General features: G+C 43.2%; 1 protein-coding gene across 1 annotated transcript in view; it reads right to left on the minus strand.

Moving 5' to 3' along the window:
• Positions 1-1173: 1173 nt before the first annotated feature.
• basp1 (brain abundant, membrane attached signal protein 1) overlaps positions 1174-18870 on the minus strand; it is a 44564-nt gene continuing 26867 nt past the window's right edge. Inside the window, exon 2 of the mRNA XM_069723185.1 lies at positions 1174-4419. Coding sequence (XP_069579286.1) covers positions 3759-4403 — 645 coding nt within the window. The 5' untranslated portion in view covers positions 4404-4419 and the 3' untranslated portion in view covers positions 1174-3758. The remainder of the gene's footprint in view (positions 4420-18870) is intronic.

Below are 18870 nucleotides of genomic sequence, written 5' to 3' on the forward strand. Positions count from 1 at the left end.
TCTTCCCTCGTCAGCACTTTCTTCTCTCATTTTTTTTTTCTCAATTTAATTATCTCGGCCAATCAACTGTTAAAAAAACAATTTCCAAGAGGCCATATAGTCACATCTTAAAACGAGGCGAAACCTCGTCTCGCTTTAACGGGTAATTGTTAAAGAGTCTCGTAACACTTTTCGCTCGCTGCCTGTTTCCCAACACTTCAGAGGACGGTGGATCCGTCACCGGTCTAACCCACATTAAACACCCACTTAAAATAAAAGTCTGCCCTCGTATTAGTGTCTCACTCCAGAGACTTGAGTGCCGTGTTAACTGTGCCAGGCGCTTCGAGTGGTGAAGTATCGTGAGTCACTTTTGTCCATGCGGGCAGGGTCTACACGTTGTAACGCGTCGTCCAACGCTTTTGGTTTTCGATCAGCTACCCACCGAATACGTCACGCGGGCGAAGCCGGTGGCGCGTTTTGTACCCCCGGGGATCTCGGAAACGGTGGCGATCCTCGATTCTCGCCATGTTTATCGTTTACGCGAATAAGGACGTTCTGGTAATATCCCCGTTTCTCTGGTGCGCCCTCTAGCGGAGTCCTCCGGTACCACAAAGAGCGCGGCGGCAAGTAGCGTGAGCTGTAACGGTCACCAACGCGAGCGGTTGTCGCCGCCGTACGAAAGAGCGTAACGTTAGCGTTGCCATTTTGAGCATGTTGGCGAGCTCACGTCAGCGTTCAGCTGGCACAGCTGTGCGTATGAGCGCCGAGCAGTTTTCATATGAACGCACTCTTTCAACTGAAGTGTATTTTCTGTTTTATTAACCCGTTACATGATGGTCTAAATGCTGTGAATATAACTCGTAAATAAATAACATGTTAAACTGATTTTTATGGCCTACAAACATCTCAAAAAATAACCAGACTAACCTTGAAAGTCACCATTTACTGTAATTACTGGAAGTATACTATGAACTCATCCTCAGGTTATTCAATTTTTAAGATAAAAAAAAATAAACATCTTTGGTGTCCTCAGTGTTGTAGGCAGCATTTATGTCAGTGGTATGAAGTGCATGAAAAAAAAAAGTTGACTTGCACAAGATCCTCAAGTTTAAGTCAATTTCTTACATTTTATTACTGTTGCACCATTTATACAAGTACATATAATTTTGAATGCATCAATTTCCATATCATCTTTTTGTTTGTTTGTTTGTTTGTTTGAATGAACGTGTGGTGTGGGGATAGCAGTGGCGAGACATGGAATGAAAATATCAACTGTAGTTGCCATGGATGCAGACTGAGAAATTATTCTTTTTTTTTTTTATTATTATTTTTATTTTTCCACTTGACCAAAAAGACAGGACTACAGGTTCACCCGACCACGGACATGCAATTTTACTGAGTCAAGAGAGGAAGGAAAAAAAGTGAACCGAGTGACACACGGCGCTCCTCGACTGTTTGTTTTCTGCTACGGTTTGACAAGTGCGGGGAGGAAAACGATGTGTGTCACATGGATGGAACTGAAAAGATGACGGACGGATGGCTGATATGAATAAATACGTATACATGCACATATGCAAAGGCGGAAAGAAAGAAAAAAAGTTTATTTAAACGAGCTCTGTAGTGAAGTACAGTTTTGGGTTGCTGGCCTTTTAATTATTTCTATTTAGTCCAATACATTTTAGAGTTTGAAATAATTACTTCTTTTTTTTGACAGTTCACTTTGCAAATTTAGATTTTCAGATGTTTCTTTTCCTTCGATCTTTCCATCGTTTTTCTTTCTTTCTTTCTTTCTTTCTTTCTTTCTTTCTTTCTTTCTTTCTTTCTTTCTTTCTTTCAATGTCCCTTCATGTCTTTTCAGCTCATTTAAAATCGCTTCTGCTGTAATTTTTTTTAATTTATTTTCTTGCTACTTTTGCTTGATTTTAAGACGTAAGCACTTTTTATTCCACCACTGCATAAATGTACGTATACGTCACGTCGTGTGTATTTCTGATAATAATGGAAAAATTGCATGGAGGGTGAATATGACTAAATCAGAGGCTCTCTTCCATGCGCTATAGGCTTTTTCATCCCGTAATGACAGCATGACCTATGGTTGCCATAGAAACATGGACCACAGCACATTGACTAGGTTGCTGATGGGTTTTGATCATTGGCTGAACCCCCTCCCTTCCCCGACCCCTCCCCTTGTTGTTCTTCAGTGGTATCAGACTGCAGATGACGGAGAGCTACGCTGATTCAGAAGGCAGTAAAACACTTCCTGTTACGGTCACATGACGCCTGCATTGAACAATATGATGCCAATTTCAAATGGATGTACTGCTTGGATAGTGTTTTAGTTCAAATTGTTGTCAGATGTTTTTTTTACATTATTCTGTTACAAACTGGAAATAAAACATGTAACGTTCCCCAAACTTTTTCTGTACGAGTTATGCTTCAGTGGGAATATCTCTCATTTTGTTCATTATTTTACTTCCAAATTTGGTTCAGAAATCTCCCAAAGTGGGGAGCTTTAACTGTAAAAGGAACCTCTGTCCACTGCGTCAATATCTTTTTTTCTTCTTAAGTATGTTTTGCTGCCGATACTTAAGAAGAAAGACTTTAACTTGCAGTGTTTCTGTCTATTTTTGTCATATGCTGCTCAGTAGTAAGTAAAGGTTCTTCGTCCAGAAATGAAAAACCAATCACGGGATGTTTGAGTCTGTCTTCTCAGACAAAAGCTTTAGTATCTCTACTGTAATTTGGACAGAGGATCAGAGATTTGCATTCAACTTTCTAAGAACATTGAAAGGATCCTTTTCAGCGAGGCTTTGCAGACTTAATAAGCATTAAAAACGTTAAAAAACCACTTAGTTCACTTACAATATACCTAAGGGTTTCAGTACAAAATGTAGAAGTTTATCTGAAAAATTCCTACGACTGTTTTAATACGTCTAAGAATGTGTTTTTGCTCTACAAAGCCGGCCGTTTTTTCCTCCTTTTGAAATGTCTTGGAAAGCCTGAACGTTCTCGTTCCTCTCGAGGAATTTTAAAACTCCCCTGTAAAAGTTTGTGGTGTTTAGCGAGGAATAATGGGCAGCAAACACAACCCAACAAATACTAAAAAGCTTGGGGGGGTGGGGAGTGAGGATGAGTTAAAAAAAAAAAAAAAAGAAAAGAAACACAACCACAACTCCACAGCACCGGAAAAACTGGAGGTACCAGCCCAAAGCCAAAGAACACGTTACTCTGAAGAGGAGGATGAGTGGAAGGAGGAAGGAGAGCTGAAGGGCGGACAGATTCAACGGGAGTCCAGCTGGTGAAGTGGTTTCTAAACCTCTCCCCCTCCGTCCATCAGAGCCGTTTCCCGAAATTTTAAGACGTCCACGGAGCAGAGGGTGGATGGATGAACGCCGGCGCCCTCTGCGGGCTGAGATGGGAATCGGGTCGCAACCTCTGGACCGTACGAGTGAGCGGTGACGATGGGATCGTGGGGTGACGAGGCGAATGGCCGACACAAACTCGTATCAAAGTTCAAATACTACAGCAGAAAAAAAAATAGAATAAAACATAACAATAATAATAGCAATAATCATCTGCAGCGGTGGGAAACTTCTCCAGGTGGTTGCTCCAGTCCTCCTCATTCAGCAAATCATCGTTGTCGTCACAATTATTATTATTATTGTTATTATCATAATATGGTGGGCTAGTAAATTTCATTTTCACGTTTTTTTTCTTTTAATCTTCATCGTTGTTGAGTTAGGTAATTTATTTCTTCATTTCCGAAAAGAAGCTGTCCATTAATCTTGAACTGCTACGGTTTGATCCTTGCTTGGTGCCTCTGTGGCGTTCGCCTCCTTGGCGGGAGGTTCGGCGGCTGGTGTTGAACTAGGCGCGGCGGCGGCGGCGGCGGCCTCCTTTGGTGGCGCAGGAGCCGCCGCTGCCGCCTCTGTGGGCTTGGGGTCGGGGGAGGCAGCCGGGGCCGCCTCGGCTTTGGCTGCTGGTGCCGCGGGGGCCTCAGTCTTTTTGGCGTCGGCCTCATCTTTGCTCTCGGCTGCCGGGGCGGGCGCCGCCGCCTTCGCCTCGGGCTCCTTGGCGGCGGGGGTGGACTCCTTGGCCGGGGCCGGGGCGGCTGGTTTCTCCTCGGCCTTGGCGGCTTCTGTTTTCGGCTCGGCGTTGGCGGCGGGTTTCTCGGACTCCTTGGCGGCAGGAGCTGCGTTCTTCTCCTCCTCTTTGGGCGCCGCGGCGTCGGCCGCCGGTGCCTCCTTGGCCGCCGTGTCGTTCGCTACCTCCTTGGTGTCGGTGGCGGCCGGGGCCTCGTCTTTGTTGTCTTTCGGTGCTTCGCTCTCCTCGGCAGAGGCCCCCTCTGCTTTGGCGTCCTTGTCTTTGGCCTTGTCATCATTTACGTTGTATCCCTTCTTCTTTTTGCTGAGCTTGCCTCCCATTTTGGATCTCTGGCCTCTGAAACAGAAAGAGGGAAAAAAAAAAAAAAAAAGGAAATTTAGAATTGTAGAAATTCACCCATGCATCTCGAAGGACGCCCGTTAAGAAGCAAGAACATCCAATAAAATAAAAACAAACAAATGTGAGCAAAAAAAAGGTTTCCCTTCGTGGTCTAAATGAATCAATTCATTGCATCAGCCGCTTCTCGACGTACAGACTTGAGACTGCAATTCGAAATCTGGCTTGTTTGCTTAACATTAGGAGCTTCTACACCACCTGCAGAGAAGATATGCATGAAGCAGTCATGCATTTATGGAAGAATTATCTCTCGTGTTGCATTTTTAATGCACTCTCTGAACCTGAACCACACGCTCCGCACAGAGCATCGCAGCATGATATTTCCATCTCTAAAATGAGGGGAAGTAACGACCTTCAGTGGCTGCAAAAAGAATAAAAACTGAAAACAGTCGTAGCCGTTGGAGTCTGTGATGTCCATATTGTGAAAGATGCCTGTATAGCAAAAAATGCGACGCGTATTTTTGGACAACGGAGACTCGAGCACATTTTCTTCTTTCTCGCCTTTCAGATCAGAAAGAAAGTGCTTCCACAGCCGAGACACCGAGAGCAGGAGGAAATGAAAATATCCGTTACTGAGACAACACTCCAATCAAATCACCTTTTTAAGTTCAAGCTGGAGCCGGCTAATTGAAATCATACCTCACAGAGACGGTGGAAGTAACACTGTTGAATACTCTTTACATGCTACACACGTGAGTTCGACCTGCAGACTGAGTTCCTGTACTCATCGGATATTCATCCTGATCGACCGATGAGTCAACAAGACTCTGCTAGCATGAATGATTTGTGTTTCTCTATGCAACATAACAGCGTCTGTGTTTGAAAGAGATTCTTAGAAGTGAATCAGGGACAACATAAGAAATTCAATGAATCCAAATGATTAAAAAAAAACATGTTCCTTCTTGGTCTTGGTGGCATTTAGCATCGGAGATAGTTTTTTTTTTTTTTTCCCTCTACTAGTTTTTAAATGTCTGTCCTTGCAAACCTGTCCCCGAAAAAAAAAAAAAAAAATATATATATATATATATATAATGAATATAATGCCTCATGGCAGTAATTCCATTTCCTCCCAGTCTAAAAAAGCTTTTACAGGCATCGAGATTGGTCTCTGACATGTTTGCCTGCAGCACAGTACAATGGAGACGAGTTGAGTTTTGCTCGGAGCGCTCGGCATTAAATGATTCAACAGCAAACATCTGCTTTCAGAACCGGTTCCTTACAAACACGGGCAACTAAAACCAAATACATCCACGTTGAGAGACAGAAGTTCATTGAACAGAAATAAGCAGACTGAAATTTACTAGAGAAGGATATGATCAGCAAAGAAAATGGAACCCGTGAGCTTTTCCTGGACCTAACCACACGGCTTGGTGCTAAACCTGAAGCCCATTTCAGACCAAAAACTCAGAGACAAAACTATTTTAGAGCATTGTGACAAAAAGACTCCAACTGCGAAAAAAAAAAAAAAAAAAAAAAAGCCTCTCGTCTAGTTGCTTTGTTGTAAACGTGGCAGCTTTCGAGTAGTTGCAAGTTCCAAACACAAAACCATAAAGTGCAATACCACCGAGGGCCACACGGGGTTGTCTACAAAAACCTCTCTGGCTCCTATAGACTCCCATTCAACTTCTCTCATAAAATACAAACACGGTCCATTTTTTTCCCCACAAGCCACAATGGTGTTGTTAGTTAAAGTCACTCCATCTGAAAATAATCCGGTCATTAATCAGATATTAGACCAAAAAAAAAGAGTTATAAGAGGTAAATATAGGCATCTCACAATTGGTAAAACCAATACATTGTGTGCTGTGGACCGACGTAACTGTTTCACATCATGATGCGAGACTGATTTGTATGTTGATAAGGAGTGTAGGTCATCAGTCGTTCAGCAGGTTGAAAGCAGTGCTGTGTGTGGGTTAGGCTCAGCACACGCACACACACACACGCACACACACGCACACACACACACACACACACACACACACACACACACACACACACACACCTGCGGATTCCTGGCTCACTCTTTCAGCTGAACATTTTTTCATGAATATCACCATCTGTCTGCTTCACGGGGGAGAGGACTTCAATACCACAACAAATCAGGCTTTTCAGAAGCAAACACTCGAATAGAATTTCTTATTTCATATATGAAGTCTGCATGTTGATATTTCAGACGTACAACAGCAACCAGCCCGTCTTTTTCTGTTCACAAAGAAACGCCCAAAATAGCTGTTGTCTCGTTAAAAATCTCTGAATCATCCACTCAAAGGAGAAAAAAAAGACTGAAAATCTGTTTTTCAACCTTGACAGTCTTGACAAAGAAATACAGTTTATTTACTGTCTGTAAAAACCAGCAGCAATCTTAGTTTTATGACTAGAAAGCACTCAGAGCACCATCGAAATACGAGCCAAATACTTTTATAGTGGAAAGTGTCTTAAATCATCTCTTGGATTCAAAGCTTCAATTAAACACTCAAATAATCATGAAATTCATGCGTCAGTTCTCCTCCATATTAAACTAATTTTCCACGCAAGTAAAATTAGTTGAGGAAAAAAAACTAAAAACTGAATGAGTCTCAAAGAAAATAAGATTATAATACGAGTGGCACATGGTAGTTTGTAATGCAAATATTAATGGTGTTAGTAAAAAAAAAAAAAAAAACTTTTAAAATAATAAAATTGCATTATACGAAGGTTTAAAATATAAATTAAACACAAAGTTTTCAAATGTGGTGATTTTGATGGACTAACTTCACGACACCATATTATTCTTTATTGATGTGGTTGACACCAGAGTCACCTGTTTGCTGCGCCACCTGTTAAATCTGTCAAACTGCTCTGAAATCACGTGACCATCTCCCTCCCGAACGAAACCCCGAGCTCTTACAGATTCTGCTGGCTACCCGCAGATCGGGTCCCACGCGAAGGGGACGGAGCCGGCGCGTGAATCCGCTCAAAATGCAAATCGCCTCGTCGCCGCCGCCGACTGAATTACTCCACTATTCATGCAAAAAAAAAAAAAAAATCCTCGCGAGCGTCCAACAGCGGGTATCTGCCAGGGCCGCCGCTCCTGCCGCTGCTTTATACGGGTCACAATGGAGGTCTTCTCTGCCGCATCACATCATTTGACTCCCGGCCTGTTGCTGCCAGGACAATGACTCACAACCATCTGGGCCAGACAATGGCCATTCAAGCCAAAGGCACGCTTTCTCGCTGCTGGGCGTGTGGTTTTCCGTGTTTGAAGAGCTCGGGCAGGGCCGAGGCAACCTGGAGAAAATGCGACCCCCCCCCTGCCTCCTCCCCCCTCCTCCTCCTCCTCCCCGCGACCCCCCCGCGTCGCACAAAAGACTTGATTTAACCTGCGAGCTGCAGTCAGGGACGCACAAAGGCCAGCGTGAGCGGTCGGTTATGAACTTCCAGCATCGCTTCACGTGGAGACGAGTTTTAGGTGGACGCTTCGAATGAAGTGGAAGTACAAATGGACTTGATAATGACTTCAAAAAGTCGAATGACGCTTACAGCACGGAGGAAAAACAACACAACCAGAAGGCGGTGATTAGATGTCAAAGAGAAAAAAACAAACCTCTTTAACTCCGTTCCGCTCCAAAGACGATCTCTCTTCATTCAGTATTATGAAGTTAAACGGATTTTCTTGACCGTTCGGCTGCACCAACGAGGACTCGGCGTCACGCGTCTCGATCCATTCAGACACAGTTTCATGGACGCGGTTGTAAAAAAGTAAATCCTTTAACGCTGAACTCAATCACTGTGAAATCATTTCTTATTCTCGGACCAGTGTTGACTTCACAAATGTGTCTTCACGAACCGAAACAGGTGAAATTTAAACCTTTTTCGACAAACTAAACCCGTATGAAGGAAACTTTTTGGCTGATAGAAATAGATGCAAAATTGTCCCTTAATTTCCAGTCCAGGATAAAAAAAAAAATAGTTTGGGGATAAAATGTCATACTTACAAATTGTTGTGCATTAGATCTCTTTTTTTTTTTTTTTTCTCTCTGAACAAACTGGGCTATTTGAAACTACAGTGATGTCACATGACCTCATAAAAGGGATCTAAAAACTGCTTTACGAAATAAGCTGAAGATATAAAAGAAAAAGGCTCATTTTTGGACTCATAGTCGTGGACATGGAGACATGTGGTTTGTCCATACAACACCGCAAGGACTACTAAGATTTATGTCCCGTTAATTAAAGTTTTTGTTTTTTTTCCCTGCCCCAATGAAGTTTGATGGACTATTCATAATGATAACAATGAGTCCAGGGTGTTACTGTTACTACATTTGAACATGTATAACACGTTCTTTTAGATGAAAATGAAAAGATAGGAGAGAACTTGGAGTAGTAATGTCCGAAAAAAGTAGCTAGATAGGATAAAAAAATATTTTTTTTAAAAAGGTTGTATTTAAGTTGAGACCTTGCAAATTACTGTAAGATTTAAGAGGTCAGAAAAACGACAACGTTGTTCGACTGTCCTGACAACTAAAGAGCATCTTAACGCCACTGGAAGTCTCGTCTTCGCTGACCTGCAGTTCAACCTCACATAAATTATGCAGAAGTGTTCTCCAGAGTGTGTCAGCTCGCCCTGACATCACCGTTTGTGATTTTATTTTGTATTTTTTTAAGCCTGGGTTACACGAACCGTCTCCTCCTGACCGTTAACGCTGGTTTATTTAACGCAAGTCCAAAGCTAACTCAAGCAGGTTAAATTGAACTAAAAACCCAACATTTGTTTCGAAAAGTCGGTGATAAACATCTTTTTTTGCGATTTAAAGGTAATTATGGTCAGATCACACTTCTCAAGTTCCTTTTAAGGACACTGCACTTTTAAAACGCCGACCTCGGTGAAACCTCGGTGCATCTTTCCACGGAGGTCCATTTATTTTCCCTGAGATTAACTCCACCTGCTCCTTCTTTTTTTTTTCCCCTCCTCCAGTTCGCTCCTCTGTTCAGCAGTCGTTGACTCTCCAATCTTTCGACCTTCCGAGTTCACAAAAACGCACGACTGATTACGGCGGCGCTCGGTGAAAAAGCATTTATACGACGTTATTAATCGACCGTCGCGGTTTCGTGTCTGGCGAGGACTCGATCGGCGTCGGGAGAGGGTTTTTAAGATGAACAAGGAACAGATGGCTGAGTTCCTCCGACTCTCCCCATCTCCGGCGAGTCATCTGTCACGCCCGGCTCGGCTCGGCTCGGCTCTATTTCCCCTCTCTACGACTCTAATCATCCCTCCATCCCCTCCTCTCCACTACAACAGACATCAATGTCTCCAGGACTGGATACGTGTCAAACACGACCCTAAACCTCCCCCCCCCTGTAGTGGCGCTGTCCTCCTCCCTTTGATGATCTCTGCTCCCCTCTCGGCACGTTTTCTTCAGCAGGGGTCGTATTGCCGGGGCCCTCCTGGGCCCCTCCCGGGCCCCTCCCTGCTCGGGGCAGATGGACGTCTCCAGGAGGTCCCGGGGTCTCGGTAAAATCCCCGGCCCCCTTCGCAGCAACGGCGAACCTGCCCGGCGCCCGGTGCGGGGCGGGGGGGGGTTCTGGGTTCCCGCCAATCCGAGATGACACGTTAAAGGTTAAAGCGGTCACCGTCGGACTCCCCCCCGTCCCGCTCGGACACGCCGACTCCGTTTCCCACGTCAGCTGGGAAATCAAGCTGACGGCAGAAAGCAGGAGGAGCTGCTGGAGCGCTAATGGCAGACTGTATATAAAAGTGGACGTAGCTCCTGGCTCTTCAAAAAAGAGGCTGATGCGTAAATGCCTTAAGCTGCAATACCACCGAGTGCCACTAGAGGTCGGCTACGGCTCCATAGACTCCCATTCAACTTCTCTCATAAAATTCTCAGTGAATAAAATGTGTCCATCAGTTATCTCGGTGTTGTTAGCTAAAGTCACTCCTTCTTATTAGTTTTCTGGAGGTCCATCTGAAAATAATCCCTCATTCATTGGAAAATAAGCTTCAAAAAAAACTTTTTTGGGGGGGGGCGTGTCTGTATGATTGACAGGCCTGCGGTGCGGTCAGGTTACAGCTATCGGCAGGCAGGACGTAGTGTCGTCAGGTTTCGTCAGATCAACCACTCTGTTCGAACAACATTGTGTTCTTTCTTTGCATTTGTTATTTTCATCACCAGATCTTAAGACAAGCAGAAAACATAAATTCCCTTTTCCTACTTATCAGATGTTACTTTTTATTATTTTTATTTCTTCTCTTCCAAATTAAGTTGTTGTAAAAAAAAAAAGAGGCGTTACAAAACTTCTCCAAGAAATCATGTGATAATGACCCATTAAAAAGTGGGCTCGAAATTACACAATCGAAACACTTTGCGAAGTTGGTTTTCCCTAAAAAAAAAAACCGATGTTGAGGAGCTCCAGCCCGGGGCCTAAAAAAAAAAAACACAGTTTCAGCTCCGGTGTCACACTGACCTCCATTAGCGAACAGTTCTGCCTCATCAAGACTGATACTGAACAGATCTGCAGTCACCACACATGGAGCTGCTTCAGCTGCTCTCTGATTTAGACTCCATCGGTGCTCAGTCAGCCACTTCTCCACCCGACTGCAAGAATCGTATGCCTACCTGAACACATCCTGTATCAATGAAAGTGTTCCAAGAAATACATAATCAATTCAACTTTACATATTTAAGATCACAAAAGAAACGATGCCGTATTTTCCACCCGCTGAATCTGTTCTGCAGCTGTTGTGCTGCTCTGATGTTGTAACACTGCACATCCTTCAAATAATTTAAAGTAACTCAGAGCTTTTATTTGTCCTAAAGTTACATCATGGCTGTTGGTTGTGTAAATAATTTGGATATACACTCGAAATAACAAGTCTTGCTGACTTAGGGTCGTCCTCGCTCATAATTTTCTATTTTGATTGTTTGAAGATGAAGATTTTGACACAAATGTGACTTCAAGGGCAGCAAATTAAAAAAAATGTATCTTTATATACAAAAAAATAAATAAAAATGTCATTATGCATTATCAGTGAAATGCATCTGTTAAAGTGAGGTTTCAACATCTCAAATTTGCTTAGATGTCATCTCTGTGTATCAAATACTGTATTCAGCCAGGTTTGGCTATGTGGTTCGGTTAGCTTAGCATAAAGGCTAAAAGCAGGTGGAAACAGCTAGCGTGGCTCCGCCTGCAGATCACTACTTAGCACCGTGTGTTTTAGTTGTTTAACCTGTAAAACAAAAATAAAAAAAAACATGTTTAAAACCAAAAATGTGTGGTTTTATTTCGGCTTTTTATTCAGCATTTCAGGACTCGGTGTCGTGTGATCGGACACACGGTGTTTGGGTGTTTCAGAGCGTCGCCCCCCCCCCCCCCCCCGCCGTGTGCTCCTCAAATAAACGTAACACGAAATGCAACGCTTATAATTCATAACGCAGGCCTGAGCTCTTCCTCCCGCTGCCATCCAGCTGGCTGATTTAAAGACGAGGCTGTTTCACCAAACTTGCGGCAGGCGAGTGCGGAGGGGGGGGGGCACGAACAGACAGGAAAAACTGGAGCAGAAAATTTGGCCCAATCAGACTTGTAGACACAAATATATATTTTTATATATATATATATATATATATAAAAAAACTCTGCGCTGGCTGAGATGGAAGGAAAAGGAGGGGCGGGCGGAGGATGCTGGGAGCTCGGGGTCAGAAGAGGCCAAATTTGAGATGTTCAAAGCTGAAGCGACAGATTGGAGTCCATGTCGGAGGTTTTTTTTCTTTTGGCGAGATTCTCACAGCGGCGGGTTTGATTCTATCTAAAAAAAATTTTTTTAAAACGCAGACACCCTGAGACCTCGGCAGACGTTACGACATCAGAGCCAGCGATGATGCAAAAGTATAATTCTCTCACTTTCATTTCAGGCCGAATAGAAAGAGCTAAAAAATATATATATATTCAGGATACGCTCGACGAGCACAAAAGAGGAGCATCTGTGGAAATCGGCTCCGGTCCCCTGTGTGGAAAGCTCGCAGCAGGACCAGCGGCGACAGTTATTTTTGTCCGACAGTAAACACTTTTAAATCTATAGCAGCTTCCAGCTGTGTTGAAGCTAATTTCATGTGTACTTGAGGCTCGAGAGGAGAATCCGGGTGTTTCGAAGAGAGCAACACGTAGAAATGTATGTGAGGAGGCGGGGACGGGAGGATGGTTCGATACGAACTTCTTGTTTTCCACCACAAGTCGGGGCAGTTTTTTTGTTTTTTTTACTGTTGCCATGATGACGAAGGTTGCATAACTTTAAGGACCGAGCAGCTTTAACGCACAATGCAAAGAAGCACTTTAACCCAAACTATTTAGTTTCCCAAACACTAAACAAGTGGTTTCCTGTGCTTAAACCTAAAGGGGCCGCTAATTCAGGAAACACACTCCCGTGGGTCGTATTTAGGAGAAGGAACAAACGACCCGACGACACGACGTCCCGCCCACCGATAGCCGTAACCTGACTGCACCACAGGGCTGTCAATCAAACAGACACGCCCCCGAAAATATTGCTTTTTGTGGCAAATTTTCTAAATCTAAAACTAATAAGAAGGATCGACTTTAGCTAACAAAAGCTTGGTAACTTGTGGAAAAAGAAGTATTACAGGAATCTATGGCGCCGGAGGCTTTGTTGGCGCCAACCTCTAGTGGCACTCGGTGGTATTGCAGCTTTAAGGCACTTGAGTGCATTTTTATTTATTTTTTTCAGCAGATCGCAGAGCGCTGATGTGATCTAAACAAAGTCTAATTACCCAAAGTACTCACAAACTGCCCGCTGCTTGTTCTGGCCTCGGGCTGAACACACACACAAACACACACACACACACACACACACACACACACACACACACGCACGCACACACACACATGTGCATTGAAACAAATGATAAACACATACTGCCGTGAATAAACACACACTCGCGCACATTGGTCTTTTAGACAATCAATTCTCAAATGGACAGAGCTTGAGAAAACTCCCGGGCTGGAAATGGTTATTGATTAGTGCCGCGCGACCACAGAGAGCCGCTGTGTGTTCAGCTGCTGCTTGTGAGTCAGAGGACGCACTCAGCAGAGATGAAAGCCTGCGGCGGGGCGCTTTGAGACACTTTTTTTTTTTTTTTTTGAGACGTTTAATACCGAACACACACCAAAAATTCCCGCGAACGCTTTGTCGGCTTCGGAGGAAACTGACGGCGGACAAAACAAAACAGAGAAGTGAAAGCGATTATGTCCAATCTCGGTGGATTCAGTGGCATTTCGCTCTGTGAAATCCTCTCCTCCCTCAGACGCTCACACGACCTCCGCGTCTGCAAAAGATGGTTGGAAGTTTTGTCTTGTTGGGAAACGACTCGCCGCAAATTCTTGTTCCTGCAGATTTCTGCAACAAAACGACTTCTTAAATGTGCACCAAAAAAAAAAAAAAGTTCACTGATGCCCTTGGAAAGTGTAATTCATTTGTTGTCAAACTATATTCTCAATTCTTTGGGAATGAGTTTGGGAATTTTAAGGCTGAAATTAGGTGCATGATCTTCAGCTTCTCCAAAAACTATTAAAAAAACAAACAAAAACAAAAAACCATGAAAAATGACAATTAGAAGAATAATACACCAGGAAAATAAAAAAAACTGATAAACAATAAATAAAAAAAAGTTTTAAATGAAAATAAAAACTTTTTTTTTTGCCCGGTATTGCAACAAAGCGTGTAATACACACGCCTGTCCACTAGAGGGATTCGTGTCTTTAAGACACCTGGTGTCGTGTAGACGTGAGAAGAACCAATCGGCTTGTTGCTCCTCGCTGAGCTAATTAATCACTCTACAAAATCACGACTGTTTGCTGTCCCGGCTCCTAAATGGTGGAATGAGCTCCCAAACGACATCAGGACAGCAGAAAGTCTGTACATCTTCCATCGTAAACTAAAAACACACCTCTTCAGACTTTATAGTGAATAGTAGCACTTAAAATGGCACTTACTGATAGCACTTTGAAGTTTGGCCATCTTGAAGAAAATTGTACTTTCTTGATTGTTGTTGTTCTGAATTTGTACCCTCATGGTTAAAATGTACTTATTGTAAGTCGCTTTGGATAAAAGCGTCGGCTAAATGTAATGTAATGTAATAAAAGAACACGTACGTAAACAGACGCAGGTCATGTGACAGAAATCGTGACAAAGGAGACAAATTGCAAAGGCCATCGTCACGGACTTTGACCTGGGTGGACGGGGTTTCGGTCCGGGAGGTGACAAAGTGTTTATTTACCGTAATCACGTAGTTTTTTCCCAAACCTTAGCCAAGATTGGTTTTCCCTTAACCACGTGGGTTTCCGCATGTTTTTGTTTTGCTAAACTACACTAATTCGTGTCGGGACGAAAAGACGTGACGCCGATACGCTTCCCTCTAGTGGACGAGCGCGTGTATTGCAGGCTGCTTCTTTTCGAGCCACGGAATGATTCCTGACGTAGATGCCGTTCTACTGACGAGGGCTTTAGATCGACGACCGAATTAATCATTTCATTTGGACGACTTGCCGTCTCATCGCGTTATTATTTCCACCTTCGACCCGTTCAAACACACCGTTGTCTACGGAGGCTAGATGCGAAGAAACATCCGAGGCGGCTCTGAAAATAAAGCTTGTCTGAGGAATTAACGGCGTTAGTTTTGTGTTTCTGACGTCTTTTGATTTCTCCTCTCGTCTCACTCTAAAAAAAAACAACCTTCCTCTTCCCGTCGAAGCGCAAACATTTCATCTCTTTGTGCGTCAACCTTTAACACTTCTGTCGTTCCATCCCAGATTCTTTGCAGCGAAGCCTCCGGCCTTGTTTCTCCTGTAAAACGTTGAAAAGATGTTGTTGGCGTCTGACACATCCAGGTCAGCCTTTTCAGGCTCTGTTAAGTGATGGAACAGGTTCGACCGAAGCGTCAGCGGCTTCGGCAAAGTACTGTCAACTCGCTGGGTTACAGACATTAGTTAGTAGACGCAGCCGATGTAGCCGCAGAAGTTTACCACCTCGAAAGAAAGGTTTTAGTGTATGAACATGTAAGTCTGTTATCATATACAGTTTTCAGAAGAGACTTTAATGTCTACTGATCTTAGTGATCTGGCAGAATAAAAGTAACCGTGCACATTTCCTAGCATTAAATCAAATATCACCACGAGAGCTAAAGCTTACCGTTCTTATCTTATTCGGTTTTCTTTGATTTTACTTTGAGAATTTCTAATGTTATCGCTTTTTAAACTTTTCATCTTTGCCAGACAGGTCGATCTCTGCTTCAGGGTTTTCACTGCATGAATATATAGGTCTGGAGAATCATTTGCAGACTGGGCGTAGACCTCGGGTTAAGTCCTATCGAGAGTTAGAAAAAGTTATTGATTATGAAGCGGCAACCGGGGCGGCAACAAAAGCTACACAGCAACATGTGTTGGGGCAATATGTGAGAGCTCCCTGCAGCTTTCCAAAAAAAACTTCACTTTCTCTGAGTTACGATCTCGAAGAACTCCGTTTCGTTCTCTTTGGCGGCACCTGTGGCGATAAGCGGTACCTGCAGCTGTGTTCTCGAACTTCACTTCCCAGAAATACCAAACAGCGTCACCTGTATGATGTCAGTTTGTAACAGGAGGCAACCTCCACGAAAAAAAAAAAAAAAAGACCCTCAAACCCAGATGACAAACAACAACAACAACAAAAATCTTAACTTAGCAGCAGTTGGCCTAAAAATGTTCGACGGAGTGTTGAGTGCCGCTGGTACTTGAACGCACCACCACACCTGGTCACCGAGGCTGCTTTTAAAGACCCCGTAGATCCCACTAACCCGGCGCCTAATCTGACTGATTGGATCTGTCAGATGTGTTCGCCGCCTCGCTCTGTTTTCTCAGACAGATAAAGAGACACGGGGAGGCGAAGGACGAAGGCGCCGAACCCCAAGGCCTGTTTGATATTTACATGCTCTCCAACCTGCCGCCTCGGCGGAAAACAGCAGCCAGCACGCAGACAGTTATGTCTGACCGGGTCCGCCTCAGAGGAGCGCCGTCTGATTTGTTTTCTCAGCCACACTCAGGAGTTTTAAAAGGATTTCTGAATTACTACTAATAAATGTCCTTCCTGTTTGGAATTCATCACGAAGTCGTGAGTTGGCGGTATCGTCGAACGCTGACACTACCAAAGAGCCTCGGGTGGATCGGGCCTACGAGATCCACGGGGGCGGAGCTTGACTCCGTGTCCCGGTGAGGAGCTCTGTGGCCGGGGCACGAACTGACTCGCCCGGCCGCTCCTCTGGGACGGGACGGCAAAATAAATGAAGTCTATTAGCGGTTGACTCTTGTTGTTGAGGCGGGATACGATGGAGCGAAACAGACGCTTTTCCCACATGACATCGGGTGACCAATCGAAAGTAGACTTTCAAATTTCATTTCGCTAGCGCTGAGAAGAAGTCTCGTTGAGAAGTCGATGAGAACTATGTTCAAATGGAGAATGAGGAATATCCGATAAGCGCCACAAACGCAGCTTAATAGTTCCAGCTAAAAAAAAAAAAAACACAATCAAAACATGAACTCGATAACTGGATATGTTCGACGAGGTTCCTCTGATTTTGGACGGGATCACCAGTTTTCCAAACATTTCTGCAGGAAAGAATGTTTTCTTCTCTGGAGTTTAACTCCTTGTTCTTATTTTGCTGACGCTGCTTTTAAAATACAGCTGAAGCACCTTGACATTTTAAATACCCTGATGGTGGAGAAATAAAACTGCAGAGTCCTGCAGAGTCCCCGCACACCACATCTACGACCCTGTCTTCAAGTTATTTATAGAGAACTGAAGGAATAATGAAAATATTTACATTTAAGGTGGAAAAATGGGAATTTTGGCACCAAACAATGAGTTAAAAGAATTATTATTATTTTTTTAAGCGATCTGGCAGCTGAGTAGCACAGTACATGAATCCTCTCTTCAATCTGAGTTGTCCACACGGAAAAGCTCAATACTCTCCGAGGCGAAAGCAAACACTTACGACACCCTGCGCTGAACCCGTACGGCAAGAATGAAAAAGATAAGACGACACGACGCGGGAGAAAAGGCAAACATGAACTTCGATATGTCACTTATCCCCGCGGAGCAGAAGCTCGGCCTCCGAGAGCAAACAGGTCGGCGTTAATAGAGTGCGAGAGAGGCTTCCTCTTTATCTTACGCAAATATGTACGTGAGGAATGTCACATCTCCAGATATCATATTCTTGATATTCTACGGTTCATTCAGAGGCTTTTTTTTTTTTTTTTACATAGTTTATGGTTTTAAGAAACAGAGAATTTTGATTCGCCGAATAACTGGAAGCCCGAGCTATTCCTCGGCAGGTGAGTCGTTAGTTAATTTGGCAGCGCGGGGACTTTTAGTCTGAACGCAGCAGCAGTAAAAAAAACAACAACCCGAGACTCATCAATCCGACGGAAGATATCTGACGCTCAATATCATTTATTCATGTTTTGGGGTTTTTCTTTCTACATCTTCTGACCTGCTGAGTTGTGACTTGGGAGCACCTGAGTTATATTCTGTTATGTCTGAAAGTTATTTGGTCTTTTTTTTTTTTTTTTAACCTGAACCACCCCTCAAGAACTGAGACCGTCCACCCACGAAATCAGAATTTATGATGTCCTGTCATTATCAGATTAAAACGCCTCTGTATGTGTTGTTCTGTGTTTCATTAAATCCATTTTTTAAAAGACAAAAAAAATTTCATTATACATAACAGTACAGATCTTTGGTGTTCATGCAGTTTAGAGGGGGAGAGTGTAATAAAAAATTAAAAAATATATATATATTTTTGTTTTTTTTTATATATATATATATATATATATATATGTATTTTATATATATATATATTTATATACAACATTTTATATATATTAATGAAGCAGCTCTGAGTGAACTATCAATTAAATTTAAATTAATTCAATTTTTAAAATTTGTATTAATTCAATTTAACAGGCGGATCCGCCCCGGATGTTGAGATGAACCGAGCAGCTGATGAGTAACATCTTGATGTTTTTACACTTTAACACGCATGGCTGTCCGATTTCCACGCATCTCAGTGGGCTCTGAATGCAACATTGTGCATTTTGAATTATGTTTGTGTAAAGTGTGTTTTTTTGTGTGTGATTGGAAGAATTCATTTCATTACCGTGCAAATCTTAAATCTTTTTTATATATATATGTGTGTGTGTGTGTGTGTGTTTCATGTTGTGTACAAGAGCGTATAGATATATTTATGAGCAGCTCCAGGAGATGTGGTTAAAAAAAAAGAAAAGAAGAAGACCGCAGAGCGACCAGCACATAAATCTCAGGATATCAGACTCGGCTGTAAAATATTAAAAAGTTTTGATGTTTAAGTTAAATTC

The sequence above is a fragment of the Brachyistius frenatus genome, unplaced genomic scaffold, assembly GCF_029030835.1.
Source record: "Brachyistius frenatus isolate BFR_SWC_R1_liver_20210118 unplaced genomic scaffold, ASM2903083v1 Contig_319, whole genome shotgun sequence".
Taxonomy (NCBI): domain Eukaryota; kingdom Metazoa; phylum Chordata; class Actinopteri; family Embiotocidae; genus Brachyistius; species Brachyistius frenatus.